Consider the following 25,916-nt stretch of genomic DNA (forward strand, 5'->3'; position numbering starts at 1 on the left):
GGCCTTGTTAGCAAGTTAGATTCCAAAATCTCAGTTCAAGCTTAAGACCTGCACCAAAACATAATAATGAACCACCCTAAATTCCCAAAGTCTGGGTGGGAGTAAAGGCGCAGTGGGAGGGAGGGAGGGAGGGAGGAAAGCGCCCCGCTGCGCCTCGCCTCTGTAATGGCACAGTAGGCTCACATTTTTCTGCTCTAGCGAAAATCCTACTTGGAGTATGTGGGCAGACGTACAAATTTATGAAAATGAGGGATGCTTCCATCGATTTCAGGTCAAGGTTAGCCAGTCTGACCTACTACTCTGTCTTTAGCTTTACACAGTTTTCCAAGTTATAATTGTGCTAATTTTAAATTGTGTTAATGCTGTCTTTATGTTGATTATTGAGCTCCACATTGACTTCATAAAATTAACCCTCACACAAAGTATGTCTAACAAGTCTGTGTCTTTCCTTTCCTTTTGTTACTTGTGTACCAGTCCTAGAGCTTGAACTTACACCTTTTTTTTTTCTACCACTTGAGCTACAGCACCACTTTCAGTTTTCTGGTGGTTTATTGAAGATAATTATTGGAGTCTCATGGACTTTCCTGCCCGGGCTGGCTTTGAACTGTGACCCTCAGATCTCAGCCTCCTGAGTAGCTAGGATGACAGGCGTGAGCCACCAGCACTCAGCTAGAGTTTGTTTTTTTAACTGATTTTTGTTTACTCATGGCTAGCACTCTACTGCTGTGCCATAGCTCCACATCCAGTTTTTTGGTGATTAACTGAAGGTATCTCACAAATTTTCCTGCCTGGGCTAGCTTTGAACCATGATCCTAGATCTCAGCCTCCTGAGTAACTAGAATAATAGGTAAGAAATCCTGGCACCAGGCTCTTTCCTTTTGTCCTCAGTAGAAAGTACTGTTATTCTAAAACCTAAGTTATTTTTACTCTAATTAGCAAAATTTGTTAGTATGTGGATTTTAGTTTTTTTAACTGTGCTGGGTTTGAAAGGTGGCTCAGTGGTAGAGCGCTTGCCTTGCATGTCTGAGGCCCTGGGTTCGATTCCTCAGCACCACATAAGCAAAAAGAAAAAAGCCAGAAGTGGTGCTGTGGCTCAAGTGGTAGAGCACTAGCCTTGAGCTGAAGAGCTGAGGGACAGCGCTCAGGCCCAGAATTCAGGCCCCACAACTGGACCCCCCCCAAAAAAAAAAAAAAAAGAAAGGTGGCTCAGTGGTAGAGTGCTTGCCTTACATGCATGAGGCCCTGGGTTCGATTCTTCAGCACCACATAAGCAGAATAAGTCATAGTGGTAGAGCACTAGCCTTGAGCTGAGGAACTGAGGGACAGCGCTCAGGCCCAGAGTTCAGGCTCTACAACCAAAAACAACAATAACAAAAAGAATTCTGTCAGGTGCTGGTGGCTCACACCTGAATTCCTAGCTACTCAGGAAGCTGAGATCTTAGGATCACAGTTCAAAGCCAGCCTGGGCAGGAAAGTCCCTGAGAGTCATCTTCAATTAACCACCTTCAGAAAACCAGGAGTGGTGCTGTGGCTCAAGTGGTAGAGTGCTTGCCTTAAGCTGAAGAGAGCCCAGGCACAGAGTTCAAGCCCCACGACCAACCAAAAAAAAATAAAAAAGAATTCTGTATATTGCTAAGAAATCAAGTCATCACAAATTATTTTTCATGGAAGGAGGGCTACTATGTATAAGCCCAGGCTGGCCCTGAACTCATAAACCTCCTGCCTTAGCCTCCTAAATGCTACAATCTCCACAAATACTGAGATTACCACAGTGCATGTTCCTGTAAAAACCTGTTTTCCTAATTGCAGTTCAACAAGCTATTGAGTTCGTTTCTGAATCCAAGTAAAGTCATTTGTTCTTTTCCCTGATTCATAATTCTGTTAATTCCTATTTCTTCTTTGCTTACCATATAGTAACATTCTTTTACACCTTTTAAAATAATTTCTAAAATAATAGCTTTTTATTTAGAGACTTTTGTGTAGTGTTGCATATATTCAACACAGATTGGAACCGAACTTAACCTACTGTCTTTTCAAAACCATACTAGGCTAACATTTTCAATAAATGCATCAAATAATGATTACATTATAAGGTTAGATGGTTTCTGAAAGTATCATTTACACTGAATTAGCAGAAGGAATATATGTATTATCTTTACATGTATTTAACTTACCAAATGAAATGTTATATCAACTAAAAACAAAGCTGCTCAAAGTGAGGTAAGAGTATGGATGGAGCGATGTCAGGATGTACTAGATAGTTCAGATGTAGAACGCACCCAACATTTTTCCCAGGAAGTTTCTGAGGTACAGCTACCAAGCAAGTATGTATAAGTTCTAATCAAGAAAAAGCTATAAAAAAATCTCTTTGGACTTTTAAATATTGCTTCACAACCATGCCTTTTCTGTAATACATATGCACACACCCCCTATACAAAAATGTACTTCTTTTCCCTTATTTGATGTAATTATTTCAGATATTAAAAGATGTCAGGTCTCCATAAGATTTTTTCAAAGTAAAAAAATAATATCTACCCCATAAATGCAAAATTAAAATTCTGGAAGTATGCACTGCTCCATATTTTCCTTTTAGTGAAGACTACATTGTAGGAACAAAATCTCCACTAGAGAACTGGATGCAAGAAATGACAATCCCTAAACATAGAGCCTCGTCTTAATATTCATTAAGTTTCAGTTAAAAATAAACAACCTTTAGTTTTGGGAAAAAATTAGTTTGGGGGGGAAAATAGCCTTTCAAAATGTTTATCTAAGTCAATCTAGTCAACTGGCGCTGAGACCAGCCCACCTATGCAGCTATGCTTCTTTGCTTTGTAGTTGCAATGTTATTTCAATCTTTTTCCATAAACTTTTCCGAGCCTTTGGGCAGATTAGGTCCTTACTATATCTTAAGTTGATGGTCCCATCTCCCATTTAATTATTTAAAAAGCACTAAAACTGGAGCCAAAGTTTCAAAAGGTAATTTAACAGCAGGAACTATAATTTAATCACATTATATCATATTACACTACATAACATTATATATTTTGCCTACTGCTAAGTAACACAGTTAAGTTTATTACAAGCATTATTTACTAAGACCATGGTGTAAATGCTCCTTTTGAAGTATTATAATGTAATAGTATTTTATAACATTAAATCAATGATAAATCTATATAATGCAGTGCATTTTGTGCCATTTCTGCCTACTCCATGTTAAAATATTACTAACAAAATCAATTAAGAAAACAGACAACTATTAAAATGGAAACAAGGTTATCAACATCACAGATGCATATCCAAGTAGGTCAACAGCATTTCCCTAGAACATTAAGATTAGGCTAGCATTAGTTTAGTAGCAGCTGGTCTTCAGACAAGTAAAACAAAACTTTCAAGTGAAAAAGACAGTTATCCTGAGAAAACATCAATCCACATTACCAATAAAAGCAAAATGCTGGTATCACCTTTACATAAAATTGTGCACTTTCCACCTGTGATTTAGTTCACTTATATGATGACAAGACTTGAATTTGCACGTTACATAAATGAGATCAAGAAACCTCTTGTTTCGGTATTTAAATTATAACAATAAAATACCTAGAAAAAATATCAGTGCCTGGGTGGCTTTAAGCCACGACACAATTTCAGTATTTTCAAGGGAACAATGCAATCAAGCCTGTGCTTCTGTACTAATAATGTAATACAGTAACCTTTACTGAATAAAGGAACTGAGCTTTATCTAATAGAAGCATTAAATAGAGGAGACTATCATTCATTACATACCAATCCTGCATGTTTGATACTGGGAAAGCTTAAACTGACTTGTAAGTCTATATTCAGCTAAAGCTCACATAAGCAGCAATGGAAATGAATAGAAGTGTACTCCATATAGAACACTTTTCAAAACTACTCCAAAAAACAAATGACAAAAGGTAGGTAAGAACAACTGAACATGTGTTGTGTATACCAGATGTAAAAGATGGATAGACCCTTTGTTATTTGCACTGTTTCAATCATGTAAGGTAAAATTAAAACTTAGTCCACTTCCATCTCTCCAGATTTAGTATACTGTGAGCTGTCTTTTGTTGTATCTGGTTTAGTTTCAGTTCCACTCTGTCCATCCATTGGTCCATTGTGTTCACTGTTAGCTTTTGTTTTGTCTTCAGCAGCTTCCACTTTTGGTTTAGGCTTGTAAATGATGGGGTTACAGAAATTATCCAGTTCCTAAAGAGATACATTATATTTAAAATATTAAAGAACCTGCTACTAACTTTCAAAATTTTACATTAAGTTTCTCTGTTTCCACATTCCTGAATCCCTTCTGAAAATGGTTGTGGTAGCTCAGCTTATATAACCATTTCTTCAAATACTGTATGAGAATTTTCCTTCTGGCTAACTCATGTTTATGGCAATCAGAAACTATGAAAGGCTTAAGAATTACTTTTTGTATAAAACTTCTTAAAACAAAAACTATTTTAATAAATAATAGTGGTTTTATTTTATTTTAACTCAGGGCCTGGGCACTGTCCCTGAGCTGCTTTTGCTCAAGGCAAGTGCTCTACCAGTTGAGCTACAGTGCCATTCCAACCTTTTCTGTTTATGTGGTACTGAGGAATCGAGGCCAGGGCCTCACGTGTGCTAGGCAAGCACTCTACCACTAAGCCACATCTCCATCTATTAGTTTATTTTTTATTTTGTCCGTCATGGGGTCTGAACTCTGGGCCTAGGCGCTGTCCCTGAGCTCTTCAGGTCAAGGCTAGCACTCTACCACTTGAGTCACAGCACCACTTCCAGATTTTTCTGTTTATGTGGTGCTGAGGAATTGAAGCCAGGGCCTCATGAATGTGAGGCAAGCACTCTACCACTGAGCCACCTTCCCAGCCCCCATTAGTTTTATTTTAATAAGCAGAATTATATGTAAATATACATAGTAACAACTCTGCTTTTTGTAAAATAGCTGAAGGTAATCCATAAAAAGTAAATACTTAATTTTAAATGTTTTTTAATTTTTCTGCTACAGGAAGAATAAGGTAAGAAATTTAATGTAACATACTATTTTAATGAAATATAGGTATTTCCTATTTCTTAGCTTTTTATACAGAAATGATGGCTTTGAACTGTGATCCTCTGGATCTTAGCTGCCTCAGTTGTTAGGATTATAGGTATAATCTACTGACATTTGGCTTCTATGACAATTTCTAAATGTTCCATTAGTAGTTGTTTCCTAAATTGGAAAGTTCATTTCAAATTAAGTAAAATTAAAATAAGAGTATTGCCATGGAAGTTCATACATTTCAAACTAGGTTAAAGTCAGACCTATACTACAATGAAGACTTTGGAATATCTAAAGGCAGAAATCATAAATTGCTTTACTTCATTTTATATTACTCTTTAAACTTAAAAACAGGTCTTGTATGACATTAAAAAAAAGAAGAAGAAGAAGAAGAAATAGCCAGGCACTAGTGGCTCACACCTGTAATCCGAGTTACTCAGGAGGCTGAGATCTGAGGAGCCCAAGTTCAAAGTCAGCCTGAGGAGAGAAGTCCCTGTGAGACTATTATCTCCACTTAACAAACAGAAAACCACAAGTGGAGCTGTGTGCTAGCCTTGAACAAAATGGCTCAGGGACAGAGCTCATAGCTAGATTGTCCTACAGCTAGAATCATTTAAAAAACTGACAAAGTACAAGATATACTCTAAAATTCTGCGTTTCTAAAAGCTCTTCTGCAAGCTAATTATTTGAGAAATCTGAGTCACATTAAAAAAGGAATTTTGTAATGTCTTACCTTTGACTTGGCAACTATTTCTGATACTTTTACCACAGGATCTTGAGTAAGACTCAATTTGTTCTGTGCATTCATTTTACTATTCAGCCAACTCATGGCATCACTGATAAATTTTTCAACTTTTTCCATTTCACCAGGATCCAAATGATCATATCTTTCATCCTGTTTAAAAAAAAAAAAAACCTGGTAAAATTTCTGCTTAAAATACTTACATCCTTAATGACTTCACACTTACATATAAATAAGCTATATATAAATAGAACATGATACTGAAGAGATTATCATAAAAAATAAAATCAATGTGTACTTAAAAAGAAAGGCTTTCAGCCTGGTACCACCTTGTTTCTATATCCTTCTATCACTTTCATGACTAGTTGAATCTTTTTTCCCAGCTCATTTAAAGCCTTTGGTCTCTCTTCGTGTTCCATGTATTTCATTTGAATAGGCTGGCCGTATTTCTGTGAACATAAGCACAATTTTGAAAAGAAGTTGTGAATTTTAACTGAAACTTCCATTTGGGGCTTACAAGATAATAAACAGAAAGGGAAGATAGCTAGATTAAAATGTGTTTTCTCTTCTTTTTCTGTATTGTATAGTGATGCTTAACTAACAATCCTTTTTTATCATTTATAATTACCGTTTGATTCTTCTCAAAATGAAAGTCCCAGTCAAAACCAAAGTCCCAGTCAAAACACAATTCTTTCAAAGCTCAGTGCTAAAACTTTATAGAATTATTAGAAAAAGAAAACCATAGGGCATAACAGAATTTACTTTCTTTAAACTTAGGTTTCAAACTAACAATGCAAACTAACTTCTTGATAATACAATTTATCTACTTATATTTAATTATTACACTTTAAGTATGTAGTACATATTAAGTATTTCTCTCCTTTTAAGTTCTTGGATTAGAGCATCTCTAAATGTTAAGACAGCTTCTATAACTTTAGTGAGAAGCACATTAGAAGAATAAAATATATTATAAATTTTAAATAAATTTTTAAATAAATATCAATTTATTTTTAGAAGTTTTAGATTTTCATTAACGTTAGAAAGAAATAATAGGAAGTGGCGTTGTGGCTCAAGTGGTAGAGCACTGAGGAACAGCGCTCAGGTCCAGAGTTCAAGCCCCAAGACCAAAAAGAAAAAAACATTAGTTTAGAAATAACAAGCCAGGCGCTGGTGGCTCATGTCTGTAATCCTAGCTACTTAGGAGGTTGAGATCTGAGGGTCATGGTTCAAAGCCAGCCCAGGAAGGAAAGTCTGTGAAACTCTTATCTCCAATAAACCACCAGAAAACCAGAAGTGGCTCTATGGCTCAAGTGGTATAGCACTTGCCTTGAGCTGAGGGATAGCACCTAGGCCCAGAGTTCAAGCCCCATGACTGACACAAAAAAATAAAAAAAATAAAAGTTTGTGGTTAAGTCATTATACAATGTATACAAACATAGATCATACTATATTATAAATACAGCTTTTCCCTGACCATTAAATAAAAATGAATTTAATGAAACAAATAAATTGTGCTTTCACATCATAAGTTTCAGGAAAGTTAAAATGTCTTATTCAATACTAACATGGGACTCAAAAAAATTTACCTTTAGTTCTTGGAGCTTATCCACATAAATTTGTTTAGGCTGGTCCTCTCCTTCTTCATAGAGCCAATTTTCTGTGCTTTCTAACACTGCAGACAGTTTACTCATGTCCTAGTTGTAATATTTAAGAGACACTAATTATAAATGTCTTCCTTAGCAATTAGAAATAAAAGAAAGAGGCTTTTTTATGCTAAACTTTAGACTTTTTTGTGCCAGTCCTGGGGTCTGAACTCAGGGCTTTTTTGTTCAACGCTAGTGCTCTACCAGTTGAGCCACAGCTCCACTTCTGGATATATGTTTATTTTGATAGTTTCTTGGAAATAAGAGTTTCAAGGACCTTCTTGCCTTGACTGTCTGTGGAAGTGCAATCCTTGTATCTTAGCCTCCTGAGTTGCTAGGGTTATAGGCACCTGTCTGATTTTTCTGACTTATTCATAAACATGTTTTACCGTATTTCTATAATATTGAAAAATAACTAAGGACTGGGTGCTGGTGGCTCATGCCTGTAATCCTAGTTACTCAACAAGGCTGAGATTTGAGGATCATAGTTCAAAGCCAGGCAGGAGAAGTCCATGAGCCTCTTATCTCCAATTATCCACAGAAAGCCAAAGTGAAGCTGTGGCTCAATTGGTAGAGCACTAGCCTTGAGAAAAAGAGCTCAGAGACAGTGCCCAAGCCCTGAATTCAAGCCCCAGTACTGGCACCAAAAAACAGACAAACAAAAAAACCCAAGGGCCATCCCCATACAATTCAAGGAAACTAACAGCAATAAATTTCATACACCTCTTGATAATTCATACTAAGATTTTTTTAAACCCCATTTAAATAATTTTCATAAAAGTTAGGAAATTCAAACTTACTTCTGGAGTGATGAATTTTTCATAAACAGTGCCCAGTCTATCTCTAAAATCATATACATATTCTTCAACAGCATTTTTAGCATCATTTCTTTCTTTCTCTAATTTGTCTTGCATTATCATCTTCCCCTATTCAAAAAGTTTCAGACTGTCATAAGAATATGGTTTAGAGAAACATAAATCAAATATAAACCAAAACCATAATGAAATACCAACTTTTAACTTACTATGAGTAGTACATTTTTTAAAAATAGAAAATAGGTGTTCATGATGCGAAACCCTTATATGTTTCTGAGGCAATACAGAATGCCACAGTCACCCTGGAAATGGTTTAGAGGTCCTCTAAACACTAAACACAGCATTAGAAGATACGTAGCCTGGTAGTGACAACACTTGCCCAGCACACAAGAGGCACTGGGTTTGATTCTTCTCCTCAGTCTATACCCAAAGAAACTGAATATATATTGACTCAACAGACACTTACATGCTAATGTTAGCTGTAATATTATCCAAAAAGTATATATGTGCCAGGCACCAGGGGCTCACACCTACAATCCTAGCTATTCAGGAAGCTAAGATCTGAGGATCATGGTTTGAAATCAGCCAGGGCAGGAAACTCTGTGAGACTCTTATCTCCAAAAAACTACTCAAAAAAGCCAGAAGTGACACTCTGGCTCAGTGGTTAAGTGCTTGCCTTGAGCACAGAGAGGCTCAGGGACCACAGTGTCCAGCCCTTGAGTTCAAGCCCCTGGACCAGCAAAGCAAAAAAAAAAAGTTTAGACAATTGAATGCTTACTAGGCAAATGGATGAGTAAATAAAATACAGACAATGGAATATTTATTCAGTTCTTAAGGAATGAAGTTCTGATATATACAACAATTATAGCATGGGTGAATGCTGAAATAATTAGGTAAAATAAGTTAGACACAAAAGCACAAGTATTCTAATTCAACTTACGAGTTATCTAGACGAGGTAAGTTTATAGGCACAGAGAATAAAGTCCATGGGCACCAGAAGAAGGTAGGAATGGGAAGTTATTATTTTAATAGTTCAATGTTTATATTTGAGACAATGAAAACTTTTAGAAATGGTGATAGCTTTACAACACTGTGACATAAAGCCATGAAACTATATATCTAACAATAGATTTTGTTTTGTTTTGTTTTTGGTGATCCTCGGGCTTGAACTCAGGGCCTGGGCACTGTTCCTAAGCTTTTTTGCCCAAGGTTAGCATTCTACCACTAGAGCCACAGTTCCACTTTTGTTTGGTGGTTAATTGGAGAAAAAGACTCAGACTTTTTTCCCAGGTTAGCTTCAAATTGCGATCTCAGATCTCAGCCTACTGAGTAGTGCAGATTATAGGAGTGAACAACTGGCTCCCAGCTAAAACAGCAATTTTTATACTATATTTTAACCTTAATTTAAAACTAGGTTCAAACCCTAGTTTTTAGTCATTTACTAGCTTGATGGAAAGAAAGGTACTAAAATTCAGTTTTCTTATCCTGTAACAGATTTTTCTATATACTAGAGACAATCTATGTTTTTCATGTAACTAAGATGAAAGCTACTGGCATTATTATAACTCAGTATTTTGTAAAATAGTAAAGTTGTTTGATGGTCTGCTTAGTGATTCTGTAGGAATTTAGTTTCTCATATTTTGGAGATAATGACTTAGAAAAGCATGCATTACCACTTTTCAATATTAACTCAGATTTCTATACCTCATTTTCAATATAGCTATTGAGAAGGTCTTGGGCCAGTTGTCTGTACAGGCTACTCTGGATCGGTAGATCAATACTCTTCACTTTTCCTTTTTTGATGGTTTGATTTATTCGGTCTTGCTTGTCTGAGGAAGTTGACTGTAAAGTGAATTCAAAACAAGTTTAAGTTGCTAAAACTAGTTTTAAGAATGATTTTAGAAATGACAGGGCTAGGAAGGTGGTTCAGTGGTAGAGCGCTTGCCTTGCATGCCTGAGGCCCTGTTCGATTCCTCAGCACCACATAAGCAAAAAGAAAAAAGCTGGAAGTGGCCCTGTGGCTCAAGTGGTAGAACACTAGCCTTGAGCTGAAGAGCTGAGGGACAGCGCCTAGGCCCAGAGTTCAGGCCCCACGACCGGACCAAAAAAAAAAATAAAGAAATGAAATTTAGCAGTATAGTAAAAAAAAGCACAAAAGGGCTGTGAAGGTGGCTCAGTGGTAGAGCGCTTCCCTTGCATGCATGAGGCCCTGGGTTCGATTCCTCAGCACCACATGAGCAAAAAGAAAAAAGCCGGAAGTGGCGCTGTGGCTCAAGTGGTAGAGTGCTAGCCTTGAGCTGAAGAGCTGAGGTAGAGTGCCCAGGCTCAGAGTTCAGGCCCCACGACCAGACTCCCCCCCCCCCCCCCAAAAAAAAAGTACAAAATACCTTTTCTGTATTTTATTTTAAAAAAACTTTAGTATTGAAACAACTTTATATTCTGTGTATGATTAAACCCTTTCCACATAAAAATACTGAGCTGAAAATGCAAATCAAAAACACAATGAGAGCCAAGTATAGTGGACTCAAGTCTATACTAGAAACATGGTAGGCAGAGACGGGGAATCATGGTTTGAGGTCAGTCTGGGCAAAAAAAGTTTGGAGACTCTATGTCAATCAATGGCTAGTGACAGTGGTGTGTATACACTGCCCTAACTGTGGAGTAATTATAAACACAGTGGCTACAGTGGCTCTGCCTCTTCCCTAGCAACCCAGTTAAAAGGAGGTTTGCAGCCCAGGCTGCACTGAGCATGACTGAGACCTCACCTCAAAAAAGGGACTGAAAGTATAGCTCCAAGTGGGAGAGCACCTACTTGCTAAGAAAGACCTTGGGTTTAAAAAAAAGGAGCCCCCAAAACAAAACTAACCAACAAACCAAACATAACAACGTCTCACACAGTGTAACATCTATAATTTGTAAGAAAGGAAAATAACCATTATTGGTAAAGATGTGGATAAATTGATATTTTAAAATGTGTAACCATATTTGGAAGTTGCTGGAAGTTTCTCAAACCATGATGCAGCAACTCTACTTCTCATGTGCCACAGAAAAATGAAAATAGATATGAACATTTGTAAACTGTTCATAACTATGTTTATTATGATGATGATTTGCACCAACAGTCCTAGAGCTTGAACTCAGGGCCTTGGGCTTCTTTTGCTCAAAACTAGCCCCCTAACACATGAGCCACAGCTCTACTTCAGCTTTTTGATAGTTAATTCAAGATAGGAGTCTCTCAGACTTTCCTGCCTATGCTGGCCTTGAACCATGATCCTCAGATCTCAGCTCTGAGTAGACAGGATCACAGGCATATGCCATTGGCACCTGGCTGTTTTTTTTCACTATTTTATATTGATAATGGTAAAAACAAAAAACAAAAAAACAAAACCACAAGCCCTTTAACTGATGAATGTATAAATAAAATCTGTTAATACATTCATAAAATTCTCAAGTCACATCAAGGAATATTTGAAACATCCTAAAAACATTAAGCTTAGTGAAGACTATTTTTTTTTTTTGTCAGTTGTGGGTCTTGAACTCTGGGCCTGAGCACTGTGCCTGAGCTCTTCAGCTCAAGGCTAGTACTCTACCACTTGAGCTACAATACCACTTCTGGTTTTCTGGTGGTTAATTGGAGATAAGAGTCTCACAGACTTTGCTGCCTGGGCTGGCTTTGAACTGCGATTCTGAGATCTCAGCCTCCTGAGTAGCTAGGATTGGCGCCTGGCAAAACAAGACAATTTTAAGAATACTTATATGAAATGCAAAGAACAGGCAAATGTATGAAGACAATGTAGACTAATGATTGCCTAAGGATGGCAGGTAGCAGATTAAGGGGAAATGAAAAGCTATAGTTAATGGGTACCAGCACTTAAAGGGTGAAAAAATGTTTTACAATTGTGAGGAGGGTTGTACAACTGTGAATGTCCCAAAACCTTTGAATTGTATTCTTAAAATGTTTTAATTATACGATAAGTAAATTATACAGAGTGAACAAGGTAAATTGATATAGAGAAAAACAGGTTTCAGATTTTAAATAATTTCATTGTGTAGAATTCAAAATCTCTTATAAGTAATCTATTCAGCTGGTCTGTCCACATTATGCAAATTAGCCAGGCTCCAATGGCTCACACCTGTAATCCTAGCTTCTCAGAAGGCTGAGATCTGAGGATCACAGTTCACATCCAGCCTGAGCAGGAAAGTCTGTGAGACTTTTATCTCCAATTAACCACCAGAAAATGGAAGTGGCACTGTGGCCCAAAGTGGTAGAGTGCTAACCCTGAACAAGAGAGCTCAGAGACATTACGGGCCCAGGTTGAAGCACCATGACCAACAAAAATAATAACCATAGCAACAAAAAATTATGCAAAGTGAAAATCATAGTTTAAAGCATGAGCCACACTTATCGGGGTGACTGGGTTAAGTTCTCTCATTTATTTGTTTTTGTGCCAGTAGTGGGGCTTGAAATCAGGTCCTGCACATTGTATCTTATTAGCCTTTTTTTTTTTTTTCAGTCGTGAGGCTAGTACTCTACCACTTTGAGCCACACTGCCACTTCTGGTTTTCTGGTGGTTAACTGGAGATGAGATTCTCATGGACTTTCCTGTCCAGCTGGCTTTTAACTGTGATCTTCAGATCTGAGCCTCCTGAGCAGCTAGGATTACAGGTGTGAGTCATCAGTGCCCAGCTGTCTCTTAGCTTTAACTTAAGGCTGGCACTCTTATCACTTAAGCCACAGATCCAGTTCTGGGTCTTGGGTGGTTAATTGGAGATAAGAGTTTCAACAGACTTTCTTGTTCGGGCTGGCTTCAAACTACAATCCTCAGCTGATAGCTACCAGCCTCTCCCTCTTTCATTAACAAGAATTATCTATCTTAATAAGATGGTTACTCAATAATATAATCATTCACCCTTTAACATTTTAAATTTAAAAATATTTTTGCATGAAGAGAAATACTGTATAATATGTAGCAAAATGTCTAAGGAGTAGTTAATTGTCATGCAAGGCATTACAAATTTAAATTATCTTCATTTGGTTTATTTCACACTTTCTCTTAATATAATATGATTTCTAATGAAAAAGATGTTAGCAAGAAGAGTTTGGAACCAAGTGCCAGTATCTCATACCTGTAACTGAGGCTGAGACATGGAGGATCACAGCTTGAAGCTAGCCTCGGCAGATAATTCTACAAGGCTCCACATCTTCAGCAAGAGTGAGTTGCCTTGAGTTTAAGCCTTTAGTACAGGCACAGGTGCACACACACAACACACACACACACACACACACACACACACACACACACACACACACACACACACACACACACACACACACACACACACACACACGAATTTTGTGGAGCTGAGCACGGTAATGCAGGTCTTTAATCCAGTTACTTAAGAGGAAGTGATGAGAGAATTGCAGTTCAAGGCCAACCCAAGCAAAAAAGTTAGCAAGAATTTATCTAAAACAATAAATGAAAAATAAAAGGCCAACCAGGTGCCAGTGGCTCATGCTTATAATTCTAGTTACTCAGAAGGCTGAGAACTGAAGATCTCAGTTTGAAGCCAGCCCAAGCCAGAAAGTCTGTGAAACTCTCACCTCCAATTAACCACCACAAAGTTGGAAGAGGAGGAGCTCAAGTAGTAGCAAAAAAGCTTAGGGACAGTACCCAACCACCAAGTTCAAGCCCTATGACTGGTCCAAAAATAAATAAAAAAGACAAGAGTTCTGCCTATACATTTTTGAGGTACAGGTAGGAATGGTCAGGTACCCACCCCCAACACAGTCATGAGACCCTATCTGAAAAATAAACTAAGCAAAAAGGGCTGGGAACATGACGTATTAGAGTACTAGGCTAGTAAGTGCAAAAGTCTTAAGTTCAAATTCCAGTACTATCATAAATAAATATAAAAAATTCATATTAGGGCCTATTCTTTACAAAAAAAAGTCTCTCTAGTAAAACACAGAAATGGACTTTTTTTTTCTTTTTGTTGGCTGTGGGGCCTGAACTCTGGGCCTGGGCACTGTCCCTCAGCTCTTCAGCTCAAGGCTAGCGCTCTACCACTTGAGCCACAGCGCCACTTCCGGCTTTTTTTGCTTATGTGGTGCAGAGGACTAGAACCCAGGCCTTCATTCATGCAAGGCAAGCACTCTACCACTGAGCCACATTCCCACCTCCAGAAATGGAATTTTTTTCTGTAAGTTTTCTATACTTTCCCATAGTACTAAGAGTTATAACATTCAGTACATTAAAAGTAAGCATTGTGAACAAATAACTAATTCAGAATGTTAATCATGAATGAGAACCAGAGATACATGGTTGTAATCCCAGCTACTCAGGAAATGGAAGCAGGAGGATTCTGAGTGATACAAGCTTGGGCAAGCAAGCGAGACATTTTCTACCAAAAAGAAAAACATCCAAAAAAAAAAAAGTCCTCAAAACCAACCACAAAAAAACTCCAAAATAGCCACCCACCCTCTTCACAACTACAAAAACAGTAAACCAAACCTTTGTTTTGGCTCCTGTATGGTCAATTTCCTCTTCTGGGGTATGTTCAGCATGACATTTTTGATGACCACTTTCTTCTTGGTCAACTTGCATTTTATCCTGGAAAGAACACGTGTGATTATTTATATATATTTACACACACACATATATAGTCTCTTTCACTTAAAAGAGTTCAAAAGTCTATTTTGAGATGTGTGAGGATAGTTAAGCAGAAGCTCACTTTTCAAATAAAAATAGTAACAATAGGTTAACAAGTGAAATAAACACCTATTTGGTGCTATATGAACAAATCTTGTGTCATTCCACTATGCTCAAATTAAGAAATATATAGAAAACTGCTCTTGAACTGCAAAACAGGATTCACAAAAGTAAGCTTACCAACAAGAGACCATTCAACTTGACATAAAAATATTAACAAACTAATAAACTGGGAATATAAAATGAAAGATACAAAATCTATAAATCACACAACCACATATTTTTGAAATACTGTAAAATACTAAAAGAAATTCATCAAAACAGATGTCTCTGAATTATTAAAATGTAAACTTTTGAAATATTTTTACCTTATGTTTAAAGAACAGACTTTCAACCAATAACATCCCTAAACTCTAAATACCAATTTCATACACACACACTACAATTCATATATTTTATAAATGCTATTAAATGGTAGTAATTTATTAATAGTCTAAATGAGTTTAAAAAGAAAGTTCAGGCTCAGCACCAGTGACTCACACCTGTAAATCCTAGCTATGCAAGATCCAAGAGTTTATCTCTAATTAACCTCAAAAAGCTGGAAGTGGAACTGTGGCTCAAGTGATAAGTGGTAGAATGTTAACTTTGAGCACAAAAACTCAGGGAAAATGCTCAGGCCCTGAGTTCAAGCCCCAGGTCTGGTGCACACATACAAACTCACACACACACACACACACATATACACACACACACATACACACACACACACACACACATATACACACAGTTCACAGGAATACTATCAATAGTGGGAAAATTAAATGGCTTCTCTGACTCATTCAACCACTATTTTAGGTATAATTCAGGTAAGTAAGTATTCCTTATTTTCAAACAGCTTTAGAAAAATCTTTCAGGCTAGTTTACACCAGTTTCTTCCTACATGATCACTACTAATTTCTGCCATATATCTTCATTTTTCATTAACTTCCTTTGTATTTATGCTATCTCATTGCTTGACTGTCCTTTTTCTACTAGAATGTAAGTTACAGATGACTACAAGCCCTTCTTTGTTTACCCCCATTTCTGAAGTACCTACAAAAGTCTCTACTATACATATATACTTAGGGTGTCATGCTCTTACTTGGCTTGCCTGCTCATGGCTGGCACTCTATCACTTAAGCTATGCCTCCAGTAAGGCATTTTCCTTGTTAATTAGAGACAGAACCTCAGAGTTTTAAAGATTTTTCTCCCCAGGGCTGGCTTCAAACAGAGATTCTCTGATTTTAACCTCCTGAGTAACTAGGATGACAGGCATGAGCCAGCTGAATCTGGCTCAAATATTGTGAATTCAATAAGAGGCTACAAAGATAACTCAATGGTCAACAGGTGAGAAACAGTTATATTGTGGAACATTAGCATGATAAATAACATAAAGATAGTAACTGAAATATCAGTTTTGAGAAGCTTTTACACTGAAGAAATGTTGGCAATCTATAAACTTTAGCAATGCATGTTAAATAACATGCCCGAAACTGACATTCTGGGGGGAAATGGTTCCTACTGTTCTTATATATCTGGGCTTCTTTTACCTGTCTCAGAGATAGCAATGTTAGCAGTGAGGAAAGAGTAACAACAACTTATTACCTTATTTTTCCCTCTAAACCTGAGATTGTTTCACATTTGGGGAGATGAAAATAAGATGACTTTGTAATAAATAATCGTTCTTTTTAAACCTCTAGGTAGGCAGGACACCAGTGGCTCACAACTCCTAACTACTCAGAAGGCTGAGATCTGAGTATCATGATTCAAAGCCAATCTGGGCAGAAAAGTCCCCGTGAGACTCTTATTTCCAGTTAATCAATAAAAAAACAGAAGTGGTGCCATGGCTGAAGTGGTAGAGCACTAGCCTTGAGCACAAAGAGGCTCAGTGCCCAGGCCCCTGAGGTCAAGCCTGGCAACTGACAAAACAAAAAACAAAAAAACCTCTGGACATTGGGTTAAAAAAAATCTTACACAGAACTATTAAGAAATATTCAGGTAACATGTGGCTCATACCTGTACGTCCCAGCTATTTGGGAGGCTAAAGGAGGAGAATCCTGACTCAAGGGCAGCATGGGCAACAAAAATGAGATGCTTCCATGCCCACAAAACAAAAAGAAATAAAATACCCAGAACTCTCTCTACACAAGGGACTAATATCACCTTACTTTAGGAAGAATAATGAAATAAAGTACAATGTATTTAGTATCAGCTACATACCGATTTAAAAGAAAATAAATATGTCAATGTGTTTGCCTACAATGGGAGTGACATGATCCAAAGTATTATTTTCCCTTGGTTATATAAACTGTAGAAGGAATTTCTAGAAACATTTTATCTATCTAGGAATCATTCCTTCTTCCTTCTTCCTCCTCCTTCACCTCCTTCTTGTTCTCTCCTCCTCTCCTATCCCCTCCTCCTCCCCTCCTCTTCCTCCTCCTCCTTCTTATTGGGCTTGAACTCAGGGCCTGGGAGCTGTCCCCGAGCCCCTCTGTACTCAAGGCTAGCACTCTACCAATCTGAGCCACAGTGCCACTTCTTATTTTTTACAAGTAATTTACTGGAGATAAGAGTCTCTGAGAGGGCTGGGAAGGTGGCACAGTGGTAGAGTGCTTGCCTTGCATACATGAGGCCCTGGGTTCGATTCCTCAGCACCACATAACCAAAAAGAAAAAAGCCGGAAGTGGCACTGTGGCTCAAGTGGTAGAGCGCTAGCCTTGAGCTGAAGAGCTGAGGGACAGCGCCCAGGTCCAGAGTTTAGGCCACACTACCAAACAAAAAAAACAAAACAAAAACAAAGAGTCTCTGGGACTTTTCTGCCAGTTGGCTTCGAACCACAATCCTCAGATTTCAGCCTCCTGAGTAGCTAGGATGACAGGTGTGAGCCACCAGTGCCTTTATATAGGGAAATTCTTTATATAGGGAACCTCAACTACATGAAATTGTTCTAAGTAAGCTTTAAATACTTACAAACAAGTGTCTGAGTGACCAAAGCTACCAAAAATCCATGTGCTTTATTCATGGGTTAGTTATTTTAAGTCTGAATCCAAAAATCATCCTAACGCCTTGCTTAACTAGTCTCAGACAAACAAGCAGTAAATAAGAGAATGTTTTTGGAAGTAGAAAGTGCTATATTCTTTGGTATAGCATACTATTGTTACTATATTTTCAGTTCCTAGGATTCACTCACCTTATATGGAGAAAACTAAAGGTTTCTATAGAGATTCTTTCAACAAAAAAAAGAGAAGGTGGGCTGGGAAGTTGGCTCAGTGGTAGAGCGCTTGCCTTGCACGCCTGAGGCCCTAGGTTCGATTCCTCAGCACCACGTAAGCAAAAAGAAAAAAGCCGGAAGTGGTGCTGTGGCTCAAGTGGTAGAGCACTAGCCTTGAGCTGAAGAGCTGAGGGACAGCACTCAGGCCCAGAATTCAGGCCCCATGACCGGACCCCCCCCAAAAAAAAAAGAGAAGTAATGAAAATGAAATGATTATGAATAATTGATCTAAGAAGGCAAAAGAGTATGTCTTAATGGATTAAAGTTACATGTCTGATTTAAGTTTATTGTGAATTACAATCTTAAAAATTAGGATAGGAGCCGAGCACCGGTGGCTCACGCCTGTAATCCTAGCTACTCAGGAGACTGAGATCTGAGGATCACGGTTCAAAGCCAGCCCAGGCAAGAAAGTCCATGAGACTCTTATCTCCAATAAACCACAAGAAAACCGGAAGTGGCACTGTGGCATAAGCGGTAGAGCACTTGCCTTGAACTGAAGAGCTCAAGGTCAACAGCCAAGCCCAGAGTTCAAGCCCCACAACCAACCAAAGACAAAAAATTAGGATAGGGCTAAATTAACATAGGTATAAAATTAGCGTAATTGTCCCATGTTAATTTATGAAAAATTATTTCATTAGTAATGAGAGTTCCTTTTTAAAAAACTAAATAAATGATGTGATAACTAAATAATACTTAGGAAACAGAAAAATGAATCATGCCCTAAATAAACTTCTTTATATGATAGTGATTGTATTTTCATCATTCTAGAAGATTATGCAATAATTGCTAGTAACAACAGACAAAAGAGGGGAAAGAAGAAAAGCTTAAAAAAGGGGAAATTGTCTTGAAATCTACAGAAGTAACCTTCATTTTTGGAGATAGGGGTTACATGCCATGCTGTCCAGGTTGGTCTTGAACTCATGGACTCATTAGCCATTGTCCCATCTTAGCCATTTGTGTAACTGATACTTACAGACACATATCACCATGCTTGGCTAAAAAAGGCCAGTCCTACCACGCATAAAGATAAGGAAAACTGTAGGGCAGATCTCCCTTTATAACTGGGGAAAAAAAATCTAACAAAACCATTAACAATTCTCAAATAGTATGTTTAAAATGTTGAAAATGTGGAGCTGGGAATGTGGCTCAGTGGTAGAGCGCTTGCCTTACATGCATGAGGTCCTGGGTTCGATTCCTTAGCACCACATAAGCAAAAAGAAAAAAGCCAGAAGTGGTGCTGTGGCTCAAGTGGTAGTGCACTAGCCTTGAGATGAAGAGCTGAGGGACAGCGCCCAGGCCCAGAGTTCAGGCTCCACGACCAGACCCCAAAAAACAAACAAACAAAAAAATATTGAAAATGTGATGCAGTGCAATACAATTAAATTCCGTTCATTTTCCTTCATAATATACATGAAGAAGACTAAACTCAGTGTCCCATCTTTCATAAAAAAGTAGAAAAATCTGCATTTGAATGTTACTGAATATATAGTATATTCCTTTGCTTAACTAAACCCTGACGTTTATATTTTCAGTCTAAAAATGTGTGCAGAGTATAAAACTTAATCTTAATTGTTTTTATCCATTACCTAAAATGGTGGTACCAGGGCTTGAATCAAGGACCTGTGCTCTCACTTGGCAAAATAAATGTTTTTACTGGACACTAAGAAGTTAAAGACAGTGTCAAATTCACTTGGTTCGGTATAATGCTATAAAAGATGTACAAGTCTGGAAGTGGTGCTGTGGCTCAAGTGGCAGAGCGCTCGCCTTGAGCTGAAGAGCTGAGGAACAGCGCCCAGGCCCAGAGTTTAAGCCCATGACTGACAAAAAAAGAAAAAAAGAAAAAAAGATGTGCAAGTCCCTGAGGAATGCATTACAATTTAGAAGAGAAAGATTATTCTTTTTAATTTTTTTGACAGTCCTGGGGCTTGAACTCAGGGCCTGGGCACTGTCCCTGAGCTGCTTTGTTCAAGGATAATACTCTTTCAACTTGAGCCACAGCTCCACTTCTGGCTCTTTAGTGGTTAATTGAAAATAAGAGTGTCACAGACTTTCCTGCCTGTGATCCTCAGATCTCAACCTCCTGCAAAGCTAGGATTACAGGTATAAGCTGGATCCCCAGATATTCTTTAATGCTTTTTTTAAAAAAAATACAAAATCACACTGATCTTACAGTAGAAATTCAAACCTCTAGACGCAATGCATTCTTTTATTAAAGTACTCGTTATTGGTTACCACACTGCGTACGTACATGTTATAGATTAAAGAAACAACCTTGACAGGATTTTTACATACCACATCATCTTTGTTTTCATTCTTAAATGAAGCGTCTGTTTCCATAGGAGTGTCACTGTGATCTCCTTCCAAATTTTGCTTTTCAATTACTGATGCACTAGCCACACTGAAGATTCCATGGACATTAATACGAACTTTAACCTTTACTTTGGAAGTATCACCATCAGATTGTGGGAAAACATTCTGAATAGTGAAGCTCCCTTAGAAAAAGAAGAGATTCGATCAGTATAGGAGCTTCAAAACTACTTTGTTCAATAATTTGAATGTCATCTTTTTGATAATTCTGAAACTTTAATTATATTCTAATTAACTGCTATGGTACAGGTTTTGTTTCCCCAGATTATCTTCATCATAACAAGCCTAGTATTAAGACATGAAAAAGTTAACTAATTTGCACTAATTCATCAATGCTAGCTAAAAAGAAAAGGGATTTTAACATTGGACAGCTTGATTCAAAGGCAATGTATAACTTTTTTATTTTTCTTTTTGGCACCAGTCCTGGAGCTTGAACTCAGGGCCTCCGAGCTATCTCTGAGTTTTTGTGCTCAAGGCCAGTATTATACCACTTCAGTCACGGCTCCACTTACTACATTTTGGTGGTTAAGTGGAGTTACATAAGAGTCTCATGGCCTTTCCTGCCCAGGCTGGCACTCTACCACATAAGGTTAAGATAGTCCTCCTGGTCCAAGTCAGGGGCTTATACCAAACCCACAGCTAAGAGCCTTTTCCTGTTTTCCCTGGCATTTCACTCTTACTTTGAAATAAGCCGTCTTTACTGCCATTCTTCCTGCCTCCTAATTCTCTATCTAGTGGGACTTCTCTTTTAACAATTTGGCTCTTTTACTAAAGTTTTCAACTTCTTATCCTATTTTCTGTGTCCTTTCCTTTAATTCTTTGTCAGATTGAGACAACAAACCCAAAGATCCTTAGATAATACATTACTTTGAGGTTATAACTCTAGTTTCTATCACTGACATGATAAATTTATATTCTTTAATCCATCTATCCAATGGTACTTATTAAGTAGCAACCTTAGCAAACTAATATAGCTTTTAATAATATACTTGAAAGTATTTGTCTCCTCCCTAGTCTGTTAATATAGAAAAAAAATTAAACTTAAAAACTTGTGTGTGTGCACGTGCGCACACGCAAGTACATGCATGTATGGCCCCTCTCACCTGTCCTAGGTGACAGCTATCCCAGCTCAAGGTTAGCCCTCGACTACTTGAGTCATAGCTCCACTTTGGCTTTTTGGTACCTGGAGATAAAGTTTCACAGACTTCCTTGCCTAGACTGGCTTCTTGAACTTTGATCCTCACAGCTCAGCCTCCTAAATAGCTAAGATTACAGTTATGAGCCACAGTTGCCTGGCTGCTTCTTGTTGTTGTCCTGAGCTCTTTTGCTCATGCTAGCACTCTATTACATTGATCTACAGCTCTACTTCCGGCTCTTTTGGTTACATAAAAACTCTCATGAATTTTTCTCCTTGGGCTGGCTTTTGAATTCAGTTTTCAGATCTCAGCCTCGAGTAGCTAGGAGTATAGACCTGAGTCACTAGCACCTGGCTAAAATCTGTTTTTTTTTCTTCTAAATTACTTTATTGTTGTTTTAAAGGTGACATACAGTGGGGTTACCTTTACATACATCAATAAGTACGCTTTCTATTGCCTAGTGTCTTCTGTTCCCTCATTCTCACCTATTCCTTCCCTGCCCCCTCCACCCACAGACTGCATAGCTCACTTTCCTCCTGGATAGCCTGTGGAGCCAGTGCGCTCCACTGCTGCACTCTTTCTCCATTTTCCTGATGCTGTGTCCTTCTCCACCATCCCCCAGATGTACATGATATATATAAGGTAAAGAATACAGAGTCAGGGCTGGGAAGGTGGCTCAGTGGTAGAGCGCTTGTCTTGCATGCCTGAGGCCCTGGGTTCGATTCCTCAGCACCACATAGCAAAAAGAAAAAAGCCAGAAGTGGCGCTGTGGCTCAAGGGGTAGAGTGCTAGCCTTGAGCTGAAGAGCTGAGGGACAGCGCCCAGGCCCAGAGTTCAGGCCCCATGACCGTACCCCCCTCCCCCCAAAAAAGAATACAGAGTCATCTGCAAATGAAAAACCAAATTAAGAAAAAGGTCCTTTGTTTCCATATACTTGGAGTTTGTTTCAGTATGGTATTATTTTGTACATATCTGAAGAGGCACTTGGATACTGCACCTTGTCATTTTCTCCTAACACTATCCTCTTTTGGTCTCACTGTGTGTTGAGTATCTGGAGTTCTGTGTATTTGCCATATTCCAATGTGTAACATCATTTTTAATATAATCTAAAGTGATTATGAAGTTAAAATGGATACTGTAGTCCTGTACTGCCAGGTTGATATTAATCTACTCATTGTAGTTGTTGCCAGCTAAGAGTGTTTAAAATCTTAAGTTAGTCTCTCAGCACAATTTTAACCAAACTTTTCAAGCCAATAATAGGTACGTTAAATGATTTAAGAACATTTCAACCTGCTGTTACTATAAGAATATAGCATGCTCCGTTTCTAAAAAGTGCATAGCTATAACAAAGTAGGAATATCTTTTTTTTCTAATCCAGGGCTGTTTCTTTGTTGTTTATAAAAAGCCAAAGATTTATGGAATTGTTTTCCTTGGGTTCTCTTACCAATTCTGGGGTCAGGATAAGGCACTTCATGCAAATTAGTATAAAATGCTTCCAGTTCAAATGGTTCCTTCTTGTGGAAAGTAATGACTTTTGAGAATGGGGCAGGGTGGTTCTTAGAGAATACTTCACATTCCCTAAAATGCAGTGGAAAATACACTATTTAAAAACAAATAGAAAGTTGTCTATTTAACCTAGTAAACAAAACTGATTTCAATTGTAAAGATCTCTACAAATACAAAGAAAAATAACTGATTTTGCTATAAACTTGCATTTTGGCAAGTTTATGGCTCCAAGTTTTCAGAATGTCTACCATAGTAATAAGGTAAACGTATACTATTAAACAGAGAAAAATACTTGAGTATATTTATGTTTCAATATCAGCATGTAGAGTGTAATTTTTTTGCTTGCAGTTGAGAACCAAGCCCTACTCACTAACTTCCAAAATACTTGTCATATGCACTTCTTTGTATTTCAGCTATTGAAAAAATAAACATTTACTTTGGAAATACTTTCACTTACAGAAGGGTACACAAATAAAGGCAAAACAATAAACCCTTATTATCCTAAACTTAGAATTGCTATTATTTTGTTAAATCCTATGTGTGTCTCATCTTTTTTGTTGTTTTGTTTTTGGTGCCAATATTAGGGCTTGAACTCAGGGCCTTACCTACTTTCTACTCAAGGCTGGCACTCTACCACATAAGCCAGGCCTCTACTTCTGGATTTTTGCTGGTTAGCTGGAAGTAAGTAGGAGTCTCTTGGACTTGTCTGCCTGGGCAGGCTTTGAACTATAATCTTCAAAATTTAGCTTATAGTTCAACTTTTTAATGTACACTCTTACAAGTTTTTTCCTAGGAATGATACAAACATTGCCATTTTTTATACCTACATACTTTGGGAGTGTGCTTCCCAGCAGAGATAAACATTTTAATTTTAACCTATCACCCATATTACAATATTTTCAGGTAATGCCCTTAATGTTATTTTCTGCTCTCTAATACACAAAGTTTTAAACATACCCAGCAATTCCTATTCTTCAGATAGTACAAAGCAAATACAATGTTATGACTATTGTTTGTAGTTGTCTACACAGTTTACTACTGTACATAATCATCATAATACTTCATTTAAGTCTAGAAATTTTTTTCAAACCTTTAGTCACATTTTTTTTATTGTGAAAATACAGTGTAGAGGGGTTACAATTACATGGGCAAGATACAATTACATGGGCCCATGTAATTGTAACCCCTCTGTACAGTATTTTCACAATTAAAAAAAATACTCTTTTAAGTGACTAACTTGGCAATGTTAGTTGATATACTCAGGTTCAAAATTGTACTACATTGCTATTCTGTATATATACCAAACATAACTGGAGAAGGCTGTATGTATAAAAGCTATATATAAATGATACTGCTTAAAATAACAAAAATATCACTTGAAAATTATGACTGGGTTAAGTGTAATATTGCACAAATACTACTGAAAAATAATTATTGTCAGCTTTTTATTTTTGGAGGTGGGGGGTCAGTTGTGAGGCTTGAACACAGGGCCTGGGTTCTATTACTAAACATTTTTGCTCACTTTGAACCACAGTGCTACTTCCAGTTTTCTGGTACTTTCCTGCCTGGACTGGCTTTGAACTGGGATCCTCAGATCTCAGCCTCCTGAGTAGCTAGGATTAAAGGCATGAGCCACTGGCACCCAGCTTTTTTAGTTTTATGTTTATTTTTGTTGGTTACGGGGCTTGAACTTGGGGTTGGGTACTATGTCTCATCTCTTTTGCTCAAGGCTAGCACTCTACAACTTTGGGTCACAGTGCCACAGTGTCACATCTGTCACATCATGGATACTAAATAGATGCATACTTAAAGATATTCAAAACAAAGACCTAAACATATATACTACCTGTTAAAAATGGTTACACCTTTGTAAAATGGGCTAAAGGAGTCTAGGCATGGCCAAATAAAGGTCTTTTAAAATTTGTGGGTTTTTTTTTATTGTGGTTTTCATTGGAGAGGCATAAGCTGGGTGCTCTTGGCTCATGTCTACTATCCCAGCTACTCTGGAAGTTGAAATGAGGACTGAAGTTTGGAGCCAGCCAGGACAGATAAATTTGAGAAACTCATCTCTGATTAACCAGCAAAATGCTAGAAGTGGAAGTGTGGTTCAAGAGCTGAGGTGCCAGCTGTGAGCAAAAAAAAACCTGAGTGACAGTGTGAGGGCCTGAGTTCAAGTCCTAGTACTGGAACACACTCACACACACATAAAAAGAGAAAAGGTAAAGAAAGGAGAAAACGAGATGTTTTATTTTCATAAAAAATATGAACAAATATGCCTATCGTGGTTTTTAAGATATATTATTTTTATATCAATTTAACAGAATTTCAAGAAGAATTCTTATAATTTAGACAAGTAGGTTTAATTGGTTAAAATTTATAAGTTCTTTCCAAGACTTTAAATACAACTTACCCAGTTCCATCTTCGAAAGATGTCTTCCACCTTAGTGTGATTGAATAGGGAACAAGGTCTGTTATTGAAAATTCACGCACCTTAAATGCTGGTGAGAGAATGGCACACTGAAAATAAACATATCATATTTAAATCAACAAATACAAACTATAAGTAAACTGACTTAGTTGCCTAGGAAAGTTCTTACAATAAAACTGTTACATTTAAAATACTTTTTGTTTGGCAAG

At 37.6% G+C, this 25,916-nt stretch overlaps 1 protein-coding gene across 1 annotated transcript in view; it reads right to left on the reverse strand.

Moving 5' to 3' along the window:
• Positions 1–2,962: 2,962 nt before the first annotated feature.
• Positions 2,963–25,916, reverse strand: part of Hspa4l (heat shock protein family A (Hsp70) member 4 like) — a 43,383-nt gene continuing 20,429 nt past the window's right edge. The window contains exons 10-19 of the mRNA XM_042684808.1: positions 25,690–25,796; positions 23,218–23,351; positions 20,563–20,762; positions 14,763–14,861; positions 9,955–10,092; positions 8,236–8,361; positions 7,379–7,486; positions 6,122–6,241; positions 5,784–5,945; positions 2,963–4,221 (exon numbers count right to left, since the gene is read on the reverse strand). Of these exons, the coding sequence (XP_042540742.1) occupies positions 4,033–4,221; positions 5,784–5,945; positions 6,122–6,241; positions 7,379–7,486; positions 8,236–8,361; positions 9,955–10,092; positions 14,763–14,861; positions 20,563–20,762; positions 23,218–23,351; positions 25,690–25,796 (1,383 nt within the window). The 3' untranslated portion in view covers positions 2,963–4,032. The remainder of the gene's footprint in view (positions 4,222–5,783; positions 5,946–6,121; positions 6,242–7,378; positions 7,487–8,235; positions 8,362–9,954; positions 10,093–14,762; positions 14,862–20,562; positions 20,763–23,217; positions 23,352–25,689; positions 25,797–25,916) is intronic.

The sequence above is a fragment of the Dipodomys spectabilis genome, unplaced genomic scaffold (genome assembly GCF_019054845.1).
Source record: "Dipodomys spectabilis isolate Male_0828 unplaced genomic scaffold, ASM1905484v1 ptg000090l, whole genome shotgun sequence".
NCBI lineage: Eukaryota > Metazoa > Chordata > Mammalia > Rodentia > Heteromyidae > Dipodomys > Dipodomys spectabilis.